The following is a 22,443-nucleotide window of genomic DNA, read 5'->3' as shown; positions in this document are numbered from 1 at the left end:
CGTAACTACTTGGTATCGGATCGATACCCAAATTGGTGGTATCATCCAAAACTAATGTAAAGTATCAAAGAAGATAAGAATAAGTGATTATTACATTTTAACAGAAGTGTAGATAGAACATGTTAAAACAGAAAATATGCAGATATTAACCGTAAATGAACAAGTGGAAAAATAATTCATTTTTACAGTTTGTCCCTCATAATGTGTACAAAATAAAAGGTATATAAATGACACAATATGTTACTGCATACGTCAGCAGACTAATTAGGAGTCTTTGTTTGTTTACTTACTACTAAAAGACAAGTTGTCTAGTATGTTCACTATTTTATTTAAGGACTAAATTGCAATAATAAACATATGTTTCATGTACCCTAAGATTTTTTGTTAAAATAAAGACAATAGTGCCATTTTTTGTGGTCCCCTTTATTTAGAAAAGTATCGAAATACATTTTGGTACCCAAATACCCACACACACACACACACACATAATATTATACTGTATGTGACAACATCAAGGCTAAAAACTGTGTCTGTGTTAGCATCAAGGCTAAACTACAGCTTTCCCTTCACACTTTTTAAAGGTTTTGTTATAACGCCATTGTGTAAAATTCTTGCACGGTTGAACTTGCGGCGCGACCCCAGGATACAGAGATGTAAGGCGATGTGCAGGTAAAACAATATTTCTTGCAACAGGAACAGAGGGAGAGGCAAATGATGAAAAAAATGTCCCGTTCATTTCAATAGGAATTTCATGGAAATTTGGGGAAAAGCGGGAATTTTTTTGGTAAATATTAAAAGACTTGTATGTTCTGAATGGTTGGTGTTGGAATTTTTCAAATCGGTCGAGAAATGTTGAAGTAGCAACATTTTAAATTGAGAAATGATATTAAGGGATTTCGGGAAAACCGGGAATTTTTCCAGTTTGAAAAAAAACTTTTTTTTTTGTCCTGATTAAGAGGAATGTTTGGACGATTGGAACGGTTGAAGTGGGTTGAAAAATGTGGAAGGAGTAGTCGACAGAAAAAAGGGTCAAAAGGGGGTTTAAAAAATCTGAGAATTCCTGGAATTTTTTTTAACTTGAAAAAAAGGTAGTTTGAATTTCCAGGGTGAGTGGAATATGTTGAAGGTGGGATGGTTTGAATTGGTTGAAAAATGTGGAAATGGTGGAAGTTTGAAAAAATGGCCAATTCATTTTGAATGGGGAAAAATGTCCCGGAAAACCTGGAAATCTGGGAATTCTGAAAAATTTGGGAATTTTTGGAATTTGTCAAGGGCGTTTCCCGAATAGGCTGAACAGTTTGAAGTTGGAATATATATAATGTACTTACGTGTGTATGTATATATATATATATATATATATATATATATATATATATATATATATATATATATATATTAGGGGTGTGGGAAAAAATCGATTCGAATTCGAATCGCGATTCTAACGTTGTGCGATTCAGAATCAATTCTCATTTTTAAAAAATCGATTTTTTTTTTTCCCGATTTTTTTTAAATTAATTTTTATTTTTTTTATTTTTATTTTTTAAATTAATCAATCTAACAAAACAATACACAGCAATACCATAACAATGCAATCCAATTCCAAAAGTAAACCCGACCCAGCAACACTCAGAACTGCAATAAACAGAGCAATTGAGAGGAGACACAAACACGACAGAGCAAACCAAAAGTAGTGAAACAAAAATGAATATCATCAACAACAGTATCAATATTAGTTACAATTTCAACATAGCAGTGATTAAAAATCCCTCATTGACATTATCATTAGACATTTAGTTTATGAGATGCGATGCAAGTGTAAGCCACTGTGACACTATTGTTCATTTTTTGTATTATTTTTTTTTATTAATGTTTGTAATGATAATATCAATGAGGGATTTTTAATCACTGCTATGTTGAAATTGTTACTAATATTGATACTGTTGTTGATAATATTCATTTTTGTCTCACTACTTTTAGATTGTTCCGTGTCATGTTTGTGTGTCCTCTCAATTGCTCTCAATTGCTCTGTTTATTGCTATTCTGAATGTTGCTGGGTCGGGTTTTGTTTTGAAATTGTATTGCATTATTATGGTATTGTTGTGTATTGTTTTCATTAAAAAAAAAAAAATCGTTTTTGAATCGAGAATCGTGTTGAATTGAAAAAAAAAATCGATTCTGAATCGAATCGTGACCCCAAGAATCGATTTTGAATCGAATCGTGGGACACCCAAAGATTCCCGGCCCTAATATATATATATATATATATATATATATATATACACACACATGTATATGTGTGACAATCATTAAGTGTATATATATGTGTCGTATGTGTATATAATATATATATATACATACATACATACATACATGTATGTATTTGGGGGTTCCTTTGCAATTATTTTTAATAGATTCTCGAAAATTAGGAACCGATTTAAAATTGCAATAAATAAAAACGTGACCCTATTTTATGGAGCACCCTTCCGAGCTCAAATAATAGTAACAATGACTTATTGACCTGTTGCTCCCGGCAGAGGTAATACTGCTGCTTGTGTTCTCTCAGGGACGGACCCCAGCTACAAGAAGATGGACACTCTGCAGCAGCGTCTGCAGTCCAGGATAAAGGAAGCAGAGAACATGTCCCAGGGCCGCAATGGCTCCGTGCTCCCCATCCTGACCAGGGACGTCTTCATTCAGGTCCTCCGTCATAGGGGGGTGCCCCTGGTCCAGTGTCCTGCTGAGGCCGACTGGGAGATCGCCTGTTTGGCTCACCAGTGGAAGTGTCCGGTTCTGAGCAACGACAGTGATTTTTTTATTTTTGACCTGCCAGGTATGATGAGTGCAAAACCCAAAAGCAGTGAAGTTGTCACATTGTGTAAATGGTAAATAAAAACAGAATACAATGATTTGCAAATCCTTTTCAACTTATATTCAATTGAATTGACTGCAAAGACAAGATATTTAATGTTCACACTGAGAAACTTCTTTTTTTTTTGTTGCAAATAATCATTAACTTAGAATTTAATGGCAACAAAACATTGCAAAAAAAGTTGTCAAAGGGGCATTTTTACCACTGTGTTACATGGCCTTTCCTTTTAACAACACTCAGTAAAGGTTTGGGAACTGAGGAGACACATTTTTGAAGTGGAATTCTTTCCCATTCTTGCTTGATGTACAGCTTAAGTTGTTCAACAGTCCGGGGGTCTCCGTTGTGGTATTTTAGGCTTCATAATGCACCACACATTTTCAATGGGAGACAGGTCTGAACTACAGGCAGGCCAGTCTAGTACCCGCACTCTTTTACTACGAAGCCACGCTGTTGTAACACGTGGCTTGGCATTGTCTTGCTGAAATAAGCAGGGGCGTCCATGGTAACGTTGCTTGGATGGCAACATATGTTGCTCCAAAACCTGTATGTACCTTTCAGCATTAATGGTGCCTTCACAGATGTGTAAGTTACCCATGTCTTGGCCACTAATACACCCCCATACCATCACAGATGCTGGCTTTTACACTTTGCCCCTGGAACAGTCCGGACTTCCAAAAACAATGTGAAATGTGGACTCGTCAGACCACAGAACACTTTTCCACTTTGCATCAGTCCATCTTAGATGAGCTCGGGCCCAGCGAAGCCGGCGGCGTTTCTGGGTGTTGTCGATAAATAGCTTTGGCTTTGCATAGTAGAGTTTTAACTTGCACTTACAGATGTAGCGGCCAACTGTAGTTACTGACAGTGGTTTTCTGAAGTGTTCCTGAGCCCATGTGGTGATATCCTTTACACACTGATGTCGCTTTTCGATGCAGTACCGCCTGAGGGATCGAAGGTCACGGGCATTCAATGTTGGTTTTGGGCCTTTCCGCTTACGTGCAGTGATTTCTCCAGATTCTCTGAACCTTTTGATGATATTACGGAGTGTAGATGGTGAAATCCCTAAATTCCTTGCAATAGCTGGTTGAGAAATGTTGTTCTTAAACAATTTGCTCACGCATTTGTTGACAAAGTGGTGACCCTCGCCCCGTCCTTGTTGGTGAATGACTGAGCATTTCATGGAAGCTGCTTTTATACCCAATCATGGCACCCACCTGTTCCCAATTAGCCTGTTCACCTGTGGCATGTTCCAAATAAGTGTTTGGTGAGCATTCCTCAACTTTCTCAGTCTTTTTTGCCACTTGTGCCAGCTTTTTTGAAACCTGTTGCAGGCATCAAATTCCAAATGAGCTAATATTTGCAAAAAATAACAAAGTTTACCAGTTCGAACATTAAATATCTTGTCTTTAGGGATGTCCGATAATGGCTTTTTGCCGATATCCGATATTCCGATATTGTCCAACTCTTTAATTACCGATACCGATATCAACCGATACCGATATCAACCGATATATGCAGTCGTGGAATTAACACATTATTATGCCTTATTTGGACAACCAGGTATGGTGAAAATAAGGTACTTTTTAAAAAAATTAGTAAAATAAGATAAATAAATTAAAAACATTTTCTTGAATAAAAAAGAAAGTACAACAATATAAAAACAGTTACATAGAAACTAGTAATGAATGAAAATGAGTAAAATTAACTGTTGAAGGTTAGTATTATTAGTGGACCAGCAGCACGCACAATCATGTGTGCTTACGGACTGTATCCCTTGCAGACTGTATTGATATATATTGATATATAATGTAGGAACCAAAATATTAATAACAGAAAGAAACAACCCTTTTGTGTGAATGAGTGTAAATGGGGGGAGGGAGGTTTTTTGGGTTGGTGCACTAATTGTAAGTGTATCTTGTGTTTTTTATGTTGATTTAATAAAAAAAAAAACGATACAGATAATTAAAAAAACGATACCGATAATTTCCAATATTACATTTTAACGCATATATCGGCCTGCCGATATTATCGGACATCTCTACTTGTCTTTGCAGTCTATTCAACTGAATATAAGTTGAAAAGGATTTGCAAATCGTTGTATTCTGTTTTTATTTACCATTTACACAACGTGAAAACTTCACTGCTTTGGGGGTTTGTACTTCTATACAGCAGCGCTTCAAAACAATGATGTATTTATCTCCCTTACAGGTGGATACATGCCACTCAACTTTTTCCAGTGGACCAACCTCAGCGGTAAAGCGTCCCAGCGCTACATTCCAGCCCGGTGCTACAACACAAGCGTTCTGTGCCGGTGCTACGGCGGACTGAACGCGGATTTACTGCCGCTCTGCGCCGTTCTGACCGGCAACGACTACGCCACCCCGAGAGACGCCGACACCCTCCTGGCGCTCATCGACGCCAGCGTGTTGGGGAGGAATGGCGGCAGAGGGAAAAGTAAAGCCCCCTCGTCCCGCATCGACGTCTTGCTCCGCTGGCTGTCGTCTTTTGCCGGTTCCGCCGAGGCCTTGGCGGAGGTGAGCCGGCTCATGGGAGCAGGCGGGCTGAGTTCACAGCTGCAGGCGGGCATGCAGGAGTACTATATCCGCCCTCAAAGCCCCCTGGCCGGCTGGTTTTCCCAGCGCAAGGCAGCACCGGGAGGGCAGAAGTCGCCGTTACCCGAGCGGTTGTTGCACGCGGCGGCTCAGGGGCTTTTAGCGCCCCTTGTGGTCGACGCTGTGGTCACGCGCAGAGTGCTGCTCAACCCGCAGGTGGAGAACAGCAAGCAGCCCAGCAGCCACTGCAGCGCCAGAGCGATACGCCAAGCCATATATGGGATACTACTGCTCCGGGGGGGTTCTGTTCCAGGCGCTCTGACCCAGACCGGGGGCAAAGGACCCGGGAGAGTTCAACCCACTCCACATGAAGGATTTGGCAACGATCAAGCCCACGGCCCGCCAACACACGTGTGCAGCACTCCCGTGTTTGTGGAGGAGTTGGATCGACTTAACCTCGGCTTGAAGAAAAACCGAGTGCAGGCTCTGCTGCTGAAATCACATCTACACCTGGACACACTTACCCAGGTAAATCACATCTACACCTGGACACACTGACCCAGGTAAATCACATCTACACCTGGACACACTGACCCAGGTAAATCCCATCTACACCTGGACACACTGACCCAGGTAAATCACATCTACACCTGGACACACTGACCCAGGTAAATCACATCTACACCTGGACACACTGACCCAGGTAAATCACATCTACACCTGGACACACTGACCCAGGTAAATCACATCTACACCTGGACACACTGACCCAGGTAAATCACATCTACACCTGGACACACTGACCCAGGTAAATCGCATCTACACCTGGACACACTGACCCAGGTAAATCACATCTACACCTGGACACACTGACCCAGGTAAATCGCATCTACACCTGGACACACTGACCCAGGTAAATCACATTTACACCTGGACACACTGACCCAGGTAAATCACATTTACACCTGGACACACTGACCCAGGTAAATCACATCTACACCTGGACACACTGACCCAGGTAAATCACATCTACACCTGGACACACTGACCCAGGTAAATCACATCTACACCTGGACACACTGACCCAGGTAAATCACATCTACACCTGGACACACTGACCCAGGTAAATCACATCTACACCTGGACACACTGACCCAGGTAAATCACATCTACACCTGGACACACTGACCCAGGTAAATCACATCTACACCTGGACACACTGACCCAGGTAAATCACATTTACACCTGGACACACTGACCCAGGTAAATCACATCTACACCTGGACACACTGACCCAGGTAAATCACATTTACACCTGGACACACTGACCCAGGTAAATCACATTTACACCTGGACACACTGACCCAGGTAAATCGCATTCACACCTGCACACACTGACCCAGGTAAATCACATTTACACCTGGACACACTGACCCAGGTAAATCACATTCACACCTGGACACACTGACCCAGGTAAATCACATCTACACCTGGACACACTGACCCAGGTAAATCACATCTACACCTGGACACACTGACCCAGGTAAATCACATCTACACCTGGACACACTGACCCAGGTAAATCACATTTACACCTAGACACACTGATCCAGGTAAATCACATTCACACCTGGACACACTGACCCAGGTAAATCACATTCACACCTGGACACACTGACCCAGGTAAATCACATCTACACCTGGACACACTGACCCAGGTAAATCACATCTACACTTGGACACACTGACCCAGGTAAATCACATCTACACCTGGACACACTGACCCAGGTAAATCACATCTACACCTGGACACAGTGACCCAGGTAAATCACATCGACACCTGGACACACTGACCCAGGTAAATTGCATGTACACCTGGACACACTGACCCAGGTAAATCACATGTACACTTGGACACACTAAATCACATTTACACGTGGACACACTGACCCAGGTAAATCACATTCACACCTGGACACACTGACCCAGGTAAATCACATCTACACCTGGACACACTGACCCAGGTAAATCACATCTACACCTAGACACACTGACCCAGGTAAATCACATCTACACCTGGACACACTGACCCAGGTAAATCACATCTACACCTGGACACACTGACCCAGGTAAATAACATTCACACCTGGACACACTGACCCAGGTAAATGACATCTACACTTGGACACACTGACCCACGTAAATCACATCTACACCTGGACACACTGACCCAGGTAAATCACATCTACACTTGGACACACTGACCCAGGTAAATCACATTCACACCTGGACACACTGACCCAGGTAAATCACATTCACACCTGGACACACTGACCCAGGTAAATCACATCTACACCTGGACACACTGACCCAGGTAAATCACATTCACACCTGGACACACTGACCCAGGTAAATCACATCTACACCTGGACACACTGACCCAGGTAAATCACATCTACACCTGGACACACTGACCCAGGTAAATCACATTCACACCTGGACACACTGACCCAGGTAAATCACATCTACACCTGGACACACTGACCCAGGTAAATCGCATTCACACCTGGACACACTGACCCAGGTAAATCACATTTACACCTGGACACACTGACCCAGGTAAATCACATCCACACCTGGACACACTGACCCAGGTAAATCACATCTACACCTGGACACACTGACCCAGGTAAATCACATTTACACCTGGACACACTGACCCAGGTAAATCACATCTACACCTGGACACACTGACCCAGGTAAATCACATCTACACCTGGACGCACTGACCCAGGTAAATCACATTCACACCTGGACACACTGACCCAGGTAAATCACATTTACACCTGGACACACTGACCCAGGTAAATCACATCTACACCTGGACACACTGACCCAGGTAAATCACATCTACACCTGGACACACTGACCTAGGTAAATCACATTTACACCTGGACACACTGACCCACGTAAATCACATTGACACCTGGACACACTGACCCAGGTAAATCACATTTACACCTGGACACACTGACCCAGGTAAATCCCATCTACACCTGGACACACTGACCTAGGTAAATCACATCTACACCTGGACACACTGACCCAGGTAAATCCCATCTACACCTGGACACACTGACCTAGGTAAATCACATCTACACCTGGACACACTGACCCACGTAAATCACATTTACACCTGGACACACTGACCCAGGTAAATCACATTTACACCTGGACACACTGACCCAGGTAAATCGCATTCACACCTGGACACACTGACCCAGGTAAATCACATTCACACCTGGACACACTGACCCAGGTAAATCACATCTACACCTGGACACACTGACCCAGGTAAATCACATCTACACCTGGACACACTGACCCAGGTAAATCACATCTACACCTGGACACACTGACCCACGTAAATCACATTCACACCTGGACACACTGACCCAGGTAAATCACATTCATACCTGGACACACTGACCCAGGTAAATCACATTTACACGAAAACCAGGGCAAAATGTTTGTCAAAAAGCGAGTTACCACGGTTCTACATTTCTCACTTTACCTTTACTTTTCCTTCCAACTGTCCAGGAACCTGTCAAAGTCCGTCTCAATGCCCTTTTCGAGGTCTTGCGGGTCAACCAGTCTGTTGTGGCTAACGTCCCCCCGCATTTGAGGCTGGCGGTTGCAGTAACAAGCTTCTGGCTCCAGGAGGCTGTACCCAGGCCTTCACAACCCCAGATCCAGGCCTTGATCCTTGGGATGGTCTATGGAGAGTTGGTCTCGATAGACCAGAACGGAACCACCCACTACCAACAATCCGGTCAGTTGGTTAACATGCATATTTAATGTTTAGCATATCAACACCTGGACTAAGGTTAGCATTATACAAACCCCAAAAGCAGTGAAGTTGTCACGTTGTGTAAATGGTAAATAAAAACAGAATACAATGATTTGGTAATCCTTTCCAACTTATATTCAATTAAATAGACTGCAAAGACAAGATATTTAACGTTCACACTGGTAAACTTTGTTATTTTTTGCAAATATTAGCTCATTTGGAATTTGATGCCTGCAACATGTTTCAAAAAAGCTGGCACAAGTGGCAAAAAAGAGTGAGAAAGTTGAGGAATGCTCACCAAACACTTATTTGGAACATCCCACAGGTGAACAGGCTAATTGGGAACAGGTGGGTGCCATGATTGGGTATAAAAGCAGCTTCCATTCACAAACAAGGATATGGCGAGGATCACCACTTTGTCAACAAATATGTGAGCAAATTGTTTAAGAATAACATTTCTCAACCAGCTATTGCAAGGAATTTAGGGTTTTCACCATCTACGGTCCGTAATATCATCAAAAGGTTAAGAGAAACTGGAGAAATCACTGCACGTAAGCCATGATATTACGCACCTTCGATCCCTCAGGCGGTACTGCATCAAAAAGCCACATCAGTGTGTAAAGGGTATCACCACATGGGCTCAGGAACCCTTCAGAAAACCATCTGTCAGTAACTACAGTTCGTTGCTATATCTGTAAGTGCAAGTTAAAACTCTACTATGCAAAGCCAAAGCCATTTATCAACAACACCCAGAAACGCCGCCGGCTTCGCTGGGCCCGAGCTCATCTAAGATGGACTGATGCAAAGTGGAAAAGTGTTCTGTGGTCTGACGAGTCCACATTTCAAATTGTTTTTGGAAGCTGTGGACGTCGTGTCCTCCGGACCAAAGAGGAAAAGAACCATCCGGATTGTTCTAGGCGCAAAGTGTAAAAGCCAGCATGTGTGATGGTATGGGGGTGTATTAGTGCCCAAGACATGGGTAACTTACACATCTGTGAAGGCACCATTAATGCTGAAAGGTACATACAGGTTTTGGAGCAACATATGTTGCCATCCAAGCAACGTTATCATGGACGCCCCTGCTTATTTCCGCAAGACAATGCCAAGCCACGTGTTACAACAGCGTGGCTTCATAGTAAAAGAGTGCGGGTACTAGACTGGCCTGCCTGTAGTCCAGACCTGTCTCCTATTGAAAATGTGAGGCCCATTATGAAGCCTAAAATACCACAACGGAGACCCCGGACTGTTGAACAACTTAAGCTGTACATCAAGCAAGAATGGGAAATAATTCCACCTGAAAAGCTTCCAAACTGTGTCTCCTCAGTTCCCGAACGTTTACTGAATGTTGTTTAAAGGAAAGGCCATGTAACACAGTGGTAAAAATGCAACGTGTTGCTGCCATTAAATTCTAAGTTAATGATTATTTGCGCAAAAAAAAAAAGAAGTTTCTCAGTTTGAACATTAAATATCTTGTCTTCGCAGTCTATTCAATAGAATATAAGTTGAAAAGGATTTGCAAATCATTGTATTCTGTTTTTATTTACCATTTACACAACGTGACAACTTCACTGATTTTGGGTTTTTGATGTTATATATATATATATATATATATATATATATATATATATATATATATATATATATATATATATATATATATATATATATATATATATATATATATATATATATATATATATATATATATATATATATATATATAGGGATGTCCGATAATGGCTTTTTGCCGATATCCGATATTCCGATATTGTCCAACTCTTTAATTACCGATACCGATATCAACCGATACCGATATCAACCGATATATGCAGTCGTGGAATTAACACATTATTATGCCTAATTTGGACAACCAGGTATGGTGAAGATAAGGTACTTTTTAAAAATAATAATAAAATAAGATAACTAAATTAAATACATTTTCTTGAATAAAAAAGAAAGTAAAACAATATAAAAACAGTTACATAGAAACTAGTAATTAATGAAAATGAGTAAAATTAACTCTTAAAGGTTAGTACTATTAGTGGACCAGCAGCACGCACAATCATGTGTGCTTACGGACTGTATCCCTTGCAGACTGTATTGGTATATATTGATATATAATGTAGGAACCAGAATATTGATAACAGAAAGAAATGGGGGGAGGGAGGTTTTTTGGGTTGGTGCACTAATTGTAAGTGTATCTTGTGTTTTTTATGTTGATTTAATAAAAAAAAACACAAAAAAAACAAAAAACAACAATGATACAGATAATAAAAAACCGATACCGATAATTTCCGATATTACATTTTAACGCATTTATCGGCCGATAATATCGGCAGGCCGATATTATCGGACATCCCTAAATATATATATATATATATATATATATATATATATATATATATATATATATATATATATATATATATATATATATATACACACAGCGTTATTGCAGGAGGAGGAAATATATATGGCGATATAGATAATCGACACGTGAAGAAATATGTCAACATTGTGCACAAATCTAGTCCCACAGCTCAACTGGTCTGCAGAGCGCGGCGTACTGGGTTGGCTGGACCAACACCGGGTGAAGTCCTTCAGACAAGGCATGCCCGTCGCAGCGGCTCACAGTTTCAGCCAATGGCAGGCCTGCCTGTGGAGTGCAGCGTGTCTGAATCAGCTCTTATTGCTGCCGTTGCCTGAGCTGCCCCTCGCATAGTAAGTGCAACTGACCATTTACAGTCCATTTACGGTGTAAAATGATTTGCAAACGTGTCTCTCAATTTGTGTGTGTGTGTGTAATCTAATTCATGTGTGTGTCTGTATATCAATCTGTGTGTGATCAGATCTGTCTGTGTGTTTTATTATGATTTGTCTGCGTGTAAAAAAAAATTGTGTGCGTGCGTATTTACAGTAGATGGGTGTGCGAGCAGAAAAGACTAGGGTTGTACGGTATACCGGTATTAGTATAGTACCGCTATACTAATTAATCATGTTCGGTACTATACCGCCTCTGAAATGTACCGGTCTACTTCTAAATCACTAATCCTCGCCTCCATGGCGACAAATAAAGTGAGTTTCTTACAAGTAGCATTATCACTGCAGGACGAGGAATAGGTAAACATGCTTCACTACACACCGTAGGAGGATACAATAGCTCACCGGCGTCACAATGTAAACAAACGCCATGGGTGGATCTACACCTGACATCCACTGTAATGATACCAAGTACAATCGCGCATCTCGTCAATACTACTATGATTTTTTTATCGTCACAATATATTTTTTCCTTTTTCTAAATACATATTATGTTCATAAACTCAGGAAATATGTCCCTGGACACATGAGGACTTTGAATATGATCCTGTAACTACTTGGTATCGGATCGATACCTAAATGTGTGGTATCATCCAAAACTAATGTAAAGTATCAAAGAAGAGAAGAATAAGTGATTATTACATTTTAACAGAAGTGTAGATAGAACATGTTGAAACAGAAAGTGAGCAGATATTAACAGTAAATGAACAAGTAGATTAATAATACATTTTTACAGCTTGTCCTTTATAATGTGTACAAAATAATAGGTGTATAAATGACACAATATGTTACTGCATACGTCAGCAGACTAATTAGGAGTCTTTGTTTGTTTACTTACTACTAAAAGACAAGTTGTCTAGTATGTTCACTATTTTATTTAAGTACTAAATTGCAATAATAAACATATGTTTCATGTACCCTAAGATTTTTTGTTAAAATAAAGCCAATAATGCCATTTTTTGTGGTCCCTTTTATTTAGAAAAGTATCTAAATAATTTTGGTACCGATAACAAATCATAATACGAACAGACTGATATTTTTTTTTACACACAGACAAATCATAATAGGGACAGACAACTTAAAACATGCACACGCGGATCTGATTACACACACACACAGATTGAGATCCAGACCCACACATTATTACACAGACATGTGAGTTGGATTACACACACACAGATTGAGATACAGACTAGAGATGTCCGATAATATCGGACTGCCGATATTATCGGCCGATAAATGCTTTCATGTTCATGTTTCATGTTTTCATGTTTATTTCGAATATGTAGACAAAACAAAAACAACAAATTTGAAAAAAACCCAACAAAAAACCCATTCAAGAATGAATAACAAAAACAATAATAATAATAATAATAATAATAGTAATAATAAAAAGCAAAAGAAACAAGAAATGAAAATAAACATTAATGTAAACATATCCGAAAAAGAGTGAGAAGAAGTAAAAACGTATGTACTCCCACCCCTCTTATTACTTACTGTATGTTTAATAATAATAATAATAATAATAATAATAATAGTATATAAAAATGTTATGTCATATAAATACATATACATATATAAGTATGTACATATACATATATATATATCTACAACACACATTTAACAAGTAACTATGAATGTGACACAACAGCGTGTATACATAGTATACATATACATACACATACAAACCTACTGACTCTTAGTGCAGTTCACTATATCCTGTGAACAATATATTTTTGTACATTCTTTTAAAAACATTGATGCTTGGACTTTTAAAATGTGATATCGGAAATGATCGGTATCGGTTTCAAAATGATCGGTATCGGTTTCAACAAGTAAAATGTATGACTTTTTAAAACGCCGCTGTGTACACGGACGTAGGGAGAAGTACAGAGCGCCAATAAACCTTAAAGGCACTGCCTTTGCGTGCCGGCCCAGTCACATAATATCTACGGCTTTTCACACACACACACAAGTGAATGCAAGCATACTTGGTCAACAGCCATACAGGTCACACTGAGGGTGGCCGTATAAACAACTTTAACACTGTTACAAACATGCGCCACACTGTGAACCCACACCAAACATAAAAAATACCCAGAACCCCTTGCAGCACTAACTCTTCTGGGACGCTACAATATAACCCCCCCCACACACACCTCCTCATGCTCTCTCAGGGAGAGCCTGTCCCAGATTCCAAGCTGCTGTTTTGAGGCATGTTAAAAAAAAGAATGCACTTTGTGACTTCAATAATAAATATGGCAGTGCCATGTTGGCATTTTTTTTTTCCATAACTTGAGTTGATTTATTTTGGAAAACCTTGTTACATTGTTTAATGCATCCAGCGGGGCATCACAACAAAATTAGGCATAATAATGTGTTAATTCCACGACTGTATATATCGGTATCGGTTGATATCGGAATCGGTAATTAAGAGTTGGACAATATCGGATATCGGCAAAAAAGCCATTATCGGACATCTCTAATCCAGACCCACACATTATTACACAGACATGTGAGTTGGATTACACACACACAGATTGAGATGTGTGTTTGCTAATAATGTTGCTCCAACAATACGTCCATAGATGACTATGGACGTGTGCACAGGGCATCTTCTGTCATCTTTCCTTTTATTCTGGACATTTTCCATCAGTTTGTTCAGCGGCACCATGGCGCACGGTCTCCTCGCCTACCTGAAAGCGGGCGGAGCGGCCGAGATCCTCCTGCCCGAGTCGTCCTTTTCCGGGCACCTCTACTCGACACTTTTACACGCCGTGAGAAACTGCAGCTCCAAGGCGCGCGCTCCTCCAGCGGGACCGAGGCGAGGCCGAGGCGCAGCGCCAGGAAGAAGAGGGAGAGGAGCGGCGGCGCCAAGGAGAGGAAGAGGAAGGCGAGGGAATGACGAGGTCAGGAACAGGTTTGCAGTTTTAGACATCAACGACTAATGGCCGTAAATGATGTGACCGAACGGGGAAGTGAGACATGCTATGAAACTAATTTTGTAGTTTTGATGGCGGAGTCGCTCCAATCAACATTTTGCATGAATAAGTGAAAAGTCAAATTAAGGAATGACAAGGTGCTCCATGTGCAAAACTTATTCCCAACCTGCAGAATATCATGGCAAACTTACCCGGTACTATGTACATTTTTAAAAATATTATTGAACAATTTATTTCCCGTGAATTTATTTGAGTAGAAAACATGCATCTTATTCAATTCAAGCTTGATGGAAAAAAAGGATAGAAAAAAAAAAAGTTTCTAATAATACAATCACATTTAATTAAATTGAATTAAACTGCTTCGGGCCCCAGTTTAGAATGTATTAATCAGCATGCATCAAAAGTAATTTTTAACTGATATCATATAAAGGCAGGCCTGGGCAATTATTCTGACTCGGGGGCCACATTTAGAGAAAAAAGTGTCTATGGGCCGGTATATCTATATTTAGGAACACTAATACAAAACCTCCCAATAATGTCTGATTGAATGCTTAAAAACGTTATGACAGACTGCCTTAAAAAATATAATGGAATTTTTAAATTTTTCTATGAACGATAAAACACTGAATATCGACAAAATATGAACGTCACACCCCCTTTCGATCGACATATTTTACAATCAAGTGAAACGCAACAAACAGTGAAATATGAACGCGAAGGGTAGAAAATAAACCCACCTACAATCTGATATATCTGATATTTGCTGAATTTCCCCCAGGGATCAATAAAGTACTTTCTATTCTATTCTATATATCACCAAGCTTTAGAACTTTGTTGTGAAAATCTCCTTCCGCTTCCCGCCCACACTGCTTGGTGCCTCGTCCGAGCTGCTGTGACGTAGATGACCATAGTAATTAATTAGATGACCATAGTAACTAATTAGATTACCATAGTAACGAGTATATCGTCCATAAGCGCAGATTCCAACCATTGAAATACTTAGTATAGTTGAAGCCTTACGGTCATTAGAAAATATCACTGCACATCATAATGGCAGCTACACTTTCCATCTTAAAGATCTAAAAAAAAAATTTGGGGGATGTCCGGCGGGCCAGATTGAAAAGCTCAACGGGCCGCATGTGGCCCCCGGGCCTTAATTTGCCCAGGTCTGTATAAAGGTGTAGATCAGGGGTCTCAAACTCAATTTACCTGGGGGGCCACTGGATGCAGAAACTGGGTGAGGCTGGGCCGCAAGAAAAGATTTCTTAAAAAAATCTAACGTGCACTTTTTAATGAATTCACCTTCTTTGAATGGCTTTCCCGCCTTAGCAACATACTTGCCAACCCTCCCGATTTTTCCCGGGAAACTCCCGGATTTCAGTGCCCCTCCCGGGGCAACCATTCTCCCGATTTCCACCCGGACAACAATATTAAACGCCTACTGAAATGCGATTTTCTTATTTAAACGGGGATAGCAGATCCATTTTATGTGTCATACTTGATCATTTCGCGATATTGCCATATATTTGCTGAAAGGATTTAGTAGAGAACATCGACGATAAAGTTCGCAACTTTTGGTCGCTGATAAAAAAGCCTTGCCTGTACCGGAAGTAGCGTGACGTCGCAGGTTGTGGAGCTCCTCACATCTGCACATTGTTTACAATCATGGTCACCAGCAGCGAGAGCGGTTCGGACCGAGAAAGCGACGATTTCCCCATTAATTTGAGCGAGGATGAAAGATTTGTGGATGAGGAAAGTGAGAGTGAAGAACTAGAGGGCAGTGGAAGCGATTCAGATAGGGAAGATGCTGTGAGAGCCGGGGGTGACCTGATATTCAGCTGGGAATGACTAAAACAGTAAATAAACACAAGACATATATATACTCTATTAGCCACAACACAACCAGGCTTATATTTAATATGCCACAAATTAATCCTGCATAGCAAACACCTCCCCCCTCCCGTCCATATAACCCACTAATACAAATCAAACACCCGCACAACACACTCAATCCCACAGCCCAAAGTACCGTTCACCTCCGCAAAGTTCATACAGCACATATATTTCCCCAAAGTTACGTACGTGACATGCACATAGCGGCACGCACGTACGGGCAAGCGATCAAATGTTTGGAAGCCGCAGCTGCGTACTCACGGTACCGCGTCTGCGTATCCAACTCAAAGTCCTCCTGGTAAGAGTCTCTGTTGTCCCAGTTTTCCACAGGCCAATGGTAAAGCTTGACTGTCATCTTTCGGGAATGTAAACAATGAAACACCGGCTACGTGTTTGTGTTGCTGCAGCCGGCCGCTAATACACCGCTTCCCACCTACAGCTTTCTTCTTTGCTGTCTCCATTGTTCATTGAACAAATTGCAAAAGATTCACCAACACAGATGTCCAGAATACTGTGGAATTTTGCGATGAAAACAGACGACTTAATAGCTGGCCACAATGCTGTCCCAAAATGTCCGCTACAATCCGCGCAAACGTCATCATACCGAGACGTTTTCAGCAGGATATTTCGCGGGAAATTTAAAAATTGCACTTTACTAATCTAACCCGGCCGTATTGGCATGTGTTGCAATGTTAAGATTTCATCATTGATATATAAACTATCAGACTGCGTGGTCGGTAGTAGTGGCTTTCAGTAGGCCTTTAAGGGCGTGCCGTGATGGCGCTGCCTTTAGCGTCCTCCAAAACATGTCGTCGCGTCCACTTTTTCACCAAACAAACAAACAGCGTGCCGGCCCAGTCACACGTATGAGGCTTCTGCAGACACACATAAGTGACTGCAAGACATACTTGATCAACAGGTCACACTGAGGGTAGCCGTATAAACAACTTTATCACTGTTACAAACAACGTTCCCTCTAAGGTGCGCGCCTGTGCAATTGCGCACTGCTCAAGCGTCCTCTGCGCACGGCAAATCTATGCCACGCACAAAATCAAATTAAAAAATAAGCGCATAACAATTTTCGACACACGGACACGACAGAGAAAACAGTTTTCGTCATCATTGTTCAAATATTGTAACGTCTGTCGAGACGCTTTGAGGACATGAATTCCATCCATCACTTTACTGAGCAAAACTCTTTATTGTCGGCCATAAACACATCACCAAAACATTAGTTAAAAAAAGTATATCTAGCAAAAGTGGTCATTTTCTGCTGTACAAACTAAACCAAAAGCAACTTTGTTCTATCAACAGCAGCCGCTCGCTCTTTCTCACTTGCGCCAACACATGCACATATGGCACTTAGCCAGTGATGCGTTTACAGCCACACAAAAAGTCGGACAACTCCAACACCACACATAATGTGTCATTCCAGGTCGTTACACTATGATTTACCAATCAAATGTGTGCTTATTCCAGTGTCATTTATTAGGAATCTTAATTTATAAATATGAATCATGAAATGCTGTTAGTATATTAAACAAATACTAATAAAAATATATTTTTTACAAACAGGATGTTGCAAGGAATGTACACATGATCCCCTGCTTACATCTCATTGTGCAACAGGTGAATGTTTTAATGGGAACTAAATGCAATGTCTGAAAAGCAGGACCTCCACCCAGACAAACAATACAAGTACACAGTTCATGAAAAACAATATTTTTTGTTAGTCATTGTAAGTGGGCCTAAACACTTATATTAGAAATGGAAATGACTGCTGTCGTTTGATTATAATAATAAGAGAATGTTGTCTGTCTATCTGTGTTGGCCCTGCGATGAGGTGGGGACTTGTCCAGGGTGTACCCCGCCTTCCGCCCGAATGCAGCTGAGATAGGCTCCAGCACCCCCTGCGACCCCGAAAGGGACAAGCGGTAGAAAATGGATGGATGGATGGGGATTGAACTTATTTAGTCAGGTTTGGGACAGGTGTGCTGCTGGTGTAGCCACAGTGTGCACGTCTGATGTTGCTCACATGGCCTCCACTGAATGCTCAGGGAGTTTTTGCGTTAGCGTTAGCTCACACACATGAAAAATTAGAGGGAACATTGGTTACAAATATGCGCCACACTGTGAACCCACACCAAACAAGAATGACAAACACATTTCGGGAGAACATCCGCACCGTAACACAACATAAATACAACAGAACAAATACCCAGAACACCTTGCAGCCCTAACTCGGGGCGGGGCGGGGTTTGGTGGTAGTTGTATATTGTAGCCCGGAAGAGTTAGGGCTGCATGGGATTCTGGGTATTTGTTCTGTTGTGTTTATGTTGTGTTACGGTGCGGATGTTCTCCCGAATCTTGTTTGGTGTGGGTTCACAGTGTGGCGCACATTTGTAACAGTGTTAAAGTTGTTTATACGGCTACCCTCAGTGTGACCTGTGTGGCTGTTGATCAAGTATGTCTTGCAGTCGCTTACGTGTGTGTACAGAAGCCAAATACAACATGTGACTGGGCTGGCATGCTGTTTGTACAGGCTGTAGAGGACGCTAAAGGCAGTGCCTTTAAGGCACGCCCTTAATATTGTTGTCTGGGCAGTGTTTCCCATAAACTGCCAAGATACCTGTGGCGGTGGGGGCGTGGCTATGGGCGTATGTCACCATGACATCGAGTAATTTGCATAATGTACTACAATTATATGATTTTCTCTAAAAAGGCTCAAAAAATGTATACTTACTAATTAATAATAACAGTTTTGTTTTAAACGTCCATCCATCCATTTTACAATATAATTACAACACTTTATGTACATATTTATATACAGATTTGAACAATAAGTTATTCACTGAAATATATTTATTAATTGTGGTTCTTACAAAAAATATATCTTATAAAATATAAAAGCTAAAATGTCTTTTAAAGCTCTGCCCCTTTAATTAGTGCATACTAAATAATTTAACTTTAGCCTACTATTACAACTAGGGATGTCCGATAATGGCTTTTTGCCGATATCCGATATTCCGATATTGTCCAACTCTTTAATTACCGATACCGATATCAACCGATACCGATACTGATATATACAGTTGTGGAATTAACACATTAGTATGCCTAATTTGGACAACCAGGTATGGTGAAGATAAGGTACTTTTTAAAAAAATTAGTAAAATAAGATAAATAAATTAAAAACATTTTCTTGAAAAAAAAAGAAAGTACAAAAATATAAAAACATTTACATAGAAACTAATAATGAATGAAAATTAGTAAAATTAACTGTTAAAGGTTAGTTCTATTAGTGGACCAGCAGCACGCACAATCATGTGTGCTTACGGACTGTATCCCTTGCAGACTGTATTGATATATATTGATATATAATGTAGGAACCAGAATATTAATAACAGAAAGAAACAACCCTTTTGTGTGAATGAGTGTAAATGGGGGAGGGAGGTTTTTTTGGGTTGGTGCACTAATTGTAAGTGTATCTTGTGTTTTTTATGTTGATTTAATAAAAAAAAAAAAAAAAAAAAAAAAACGATACCGATAATAAAAAAAAAACGATACCGATAATTTCCGATATTACATTTTAACGCATATATCGGCCGATAATATCGGCAGGCCGATATTATCGGACATCTCTAATTACAACCATATTATTTACCAGCAACATAAAGTGAAACAGAGGCAGAGGTGTCCTGCCACAGTCAGTAACAAATAAACAGAAAACAGTAGTGGTGGTAGATAGACACAGAGCTTCATCAAACATCTGATCCACTGAACAAAGAGCTCCAAAAATCTTGATCCTACACTTCTCTTTTGTAAAGTAAATCTGAACAGCCGATATGGGCATCTACATCAACTATATGATTTGCCTGAGGGGCTGGACAGGACAAAAAAATATATATATATATATTTTTTTAAATTATTTTTTTTGTTGCGGCCTTAATTCTTTCGTGGCGGGCCGCCACAAATAAATGAATGTGTGGGAAACACTGCTGGGTGAAAATCGGCCGAAATTCGGGAAAATGGTTGCCCCTGGAGATTTCCGGGAGGGGCACTGAAATTCGGGAGTCTCCCGGAAAAATCGGGAGGGTTTACAAGTATGACGCTGTCAAGCGCCATTCATATAAAACTTTTAAATTTTCATATTAAAGGCCTACTGAAATGAATTTTTTTTATTTAAACGGGGATAGCAGATCTATTCTATGTGTCATACTTGATCATTTCGCGATATTGCCATATTTTTGCTGAAAGGATTTAGTATAGAACAACGACGATAAAGATTGCAACTTTTGGTATCTGATAAAAAAAAGGCTTGCCCCTACCGGAAGTAGCGTGACGTAGTCAGTTGAACATATACGCAAAGTTCCCTATTGTTTACAATGATGGCCGCATGAAGTGAGAGAGATTCGGACCGAGAAAGCGACAATTTCCCCATTAATTTGAGCGAGGATGAAAGATTTGTGGATGAGTAAAGTGCAAGTGAAGGACTAGTGGGGAGTTGAAGCTATTCAGATAGGGAAGATGCTGTGAGAGCCGGGGGTGACCTGATATTCAGCTGGGAATGACTACAACAGTAAATAAACACAAGACATATATATACTCTATTAGCCACAACACAACCAGGCTTATATTTAATATGCCACAAATTAATCCTGCATAAAAACACCTGAGTGTTTGTTATGCTAGCTCCTAGCTCCTCTGCTAGCTCCTAGCTCCATAGAACACGCCAATACAATTCAAACACCTGATCAACACACACAATCACTCAGCCCAAAAGACCGTTCACCTAACCCAAGGTTCATAAAGCTTATATATTTTTAAAAAGTTACGTACATACGCAAAAAAAAGTTGCGCACATACGGTCAAGCGATCAAATGTTTAGAAGCCAAAGCTGCATACTCACAGTAGCACGTCTGCGTCTTTGTCATCCAAATCAAAGTAATCCTGGTAAGAGTCTGTGTTGTCCCAGTTCTCTACAAGCGTCTGTGTATCGAAGTCAAAAGTCCTCCTGGTTAGAGTCTCTGTTATCCGAGTTCTTCCATCTTGACTGCATCTTTCGGGAATGTAAACAAAGAAGCGCCGGCTGTGTACTGTTGTTCCTGACTACGTTTGAAAAATACGTCCATTTCGCACCGACAACTTTCTTCTTTGCTTGCTCAGCTTCCTTCTCCATAATGCAATGAACATGATTGCAACAGATTCACGAACACAGATGTCCAGAATACTGTGGAATTATGAAATGAAAACAGAGCTTTTTCGTATTGGCTTCAATGTGGAAGGCATACCCGTGTTCGCCGGGCTACGTCACGCGCATACGTCATCCTCAGAGGCGTTTCGAACCGGAAGTTTAGCGGCAAATTTAAAATGTCACTTTATAAGTTAACCCGGCCGTATTGGCATGTGTTATAATGTTAAGATTTCATCATTGATATATAAACTATCAGACTGCGTGGTCGGTAGTAGTGGGTTTCAGTAGGCCTTTAAGGTGCGGGCCGCAAAATAACGGCCCGC

At 40.6% G+C, this 22,443-nt stretch overlaps 1 protein-coding gene across 1 annotated transcript in view; it reads left to right on the top strand.

The window, feature by feature from the left end:
* Positions 1-16,527, top strand: part of LOC133636400 (protein asteroid homolog 1-like) — a 16,835-nt gene extending 308 nt beyond the window's left edge. The window contains exons 2-6 of the mRNA XM_062030392.1: positions 2,564-2,830; positions 5,078-5,949; positions 9,022-9,253; positions 11,803-11,992; positions 14,748-16,527. Of these exons, the coding sequence (XP_061886376.1) occupies positions 2,564-2,830; positions 5,078-5,949; positions 9,022-9,253; positions 11,803-11,992; positions 14,748-15,039 (1,853 nt within the window). The 3' untranslated portion in view covers positions 15,040-16,527. The remainder of the gene's footprint in view (positions 1-2,563; positions 2,831-5,077; positions 5,950-9,021; positions 9,254-11,802; positions 11,993-14,747) is intronic.
* Positions 16,528-22,443: the final 5,916 nt, after the last annotated feature.

This window comes from Entelurus aequoreus, linkage group LG20, assembly GCF_033978785.1.
Source record: "Entelurus aequoreus isolate RoL-2023_Sb linkage group LG20, RoL_Eaeq_v1.1, whole genome shotgun sequence".
Classification (NCBI taxonomy): domain Eukaryota; kingdom Metazoa; phylum Chordata; class Actinopteri; order Syngnathiformes; family Syngnathidae; genus Entelurus; species Entelurus aequoreus.
Note: the sequence above shows the minus strand (reverse complement) of the source record. Positions and strands in the feature narration are given on the sequence as shown.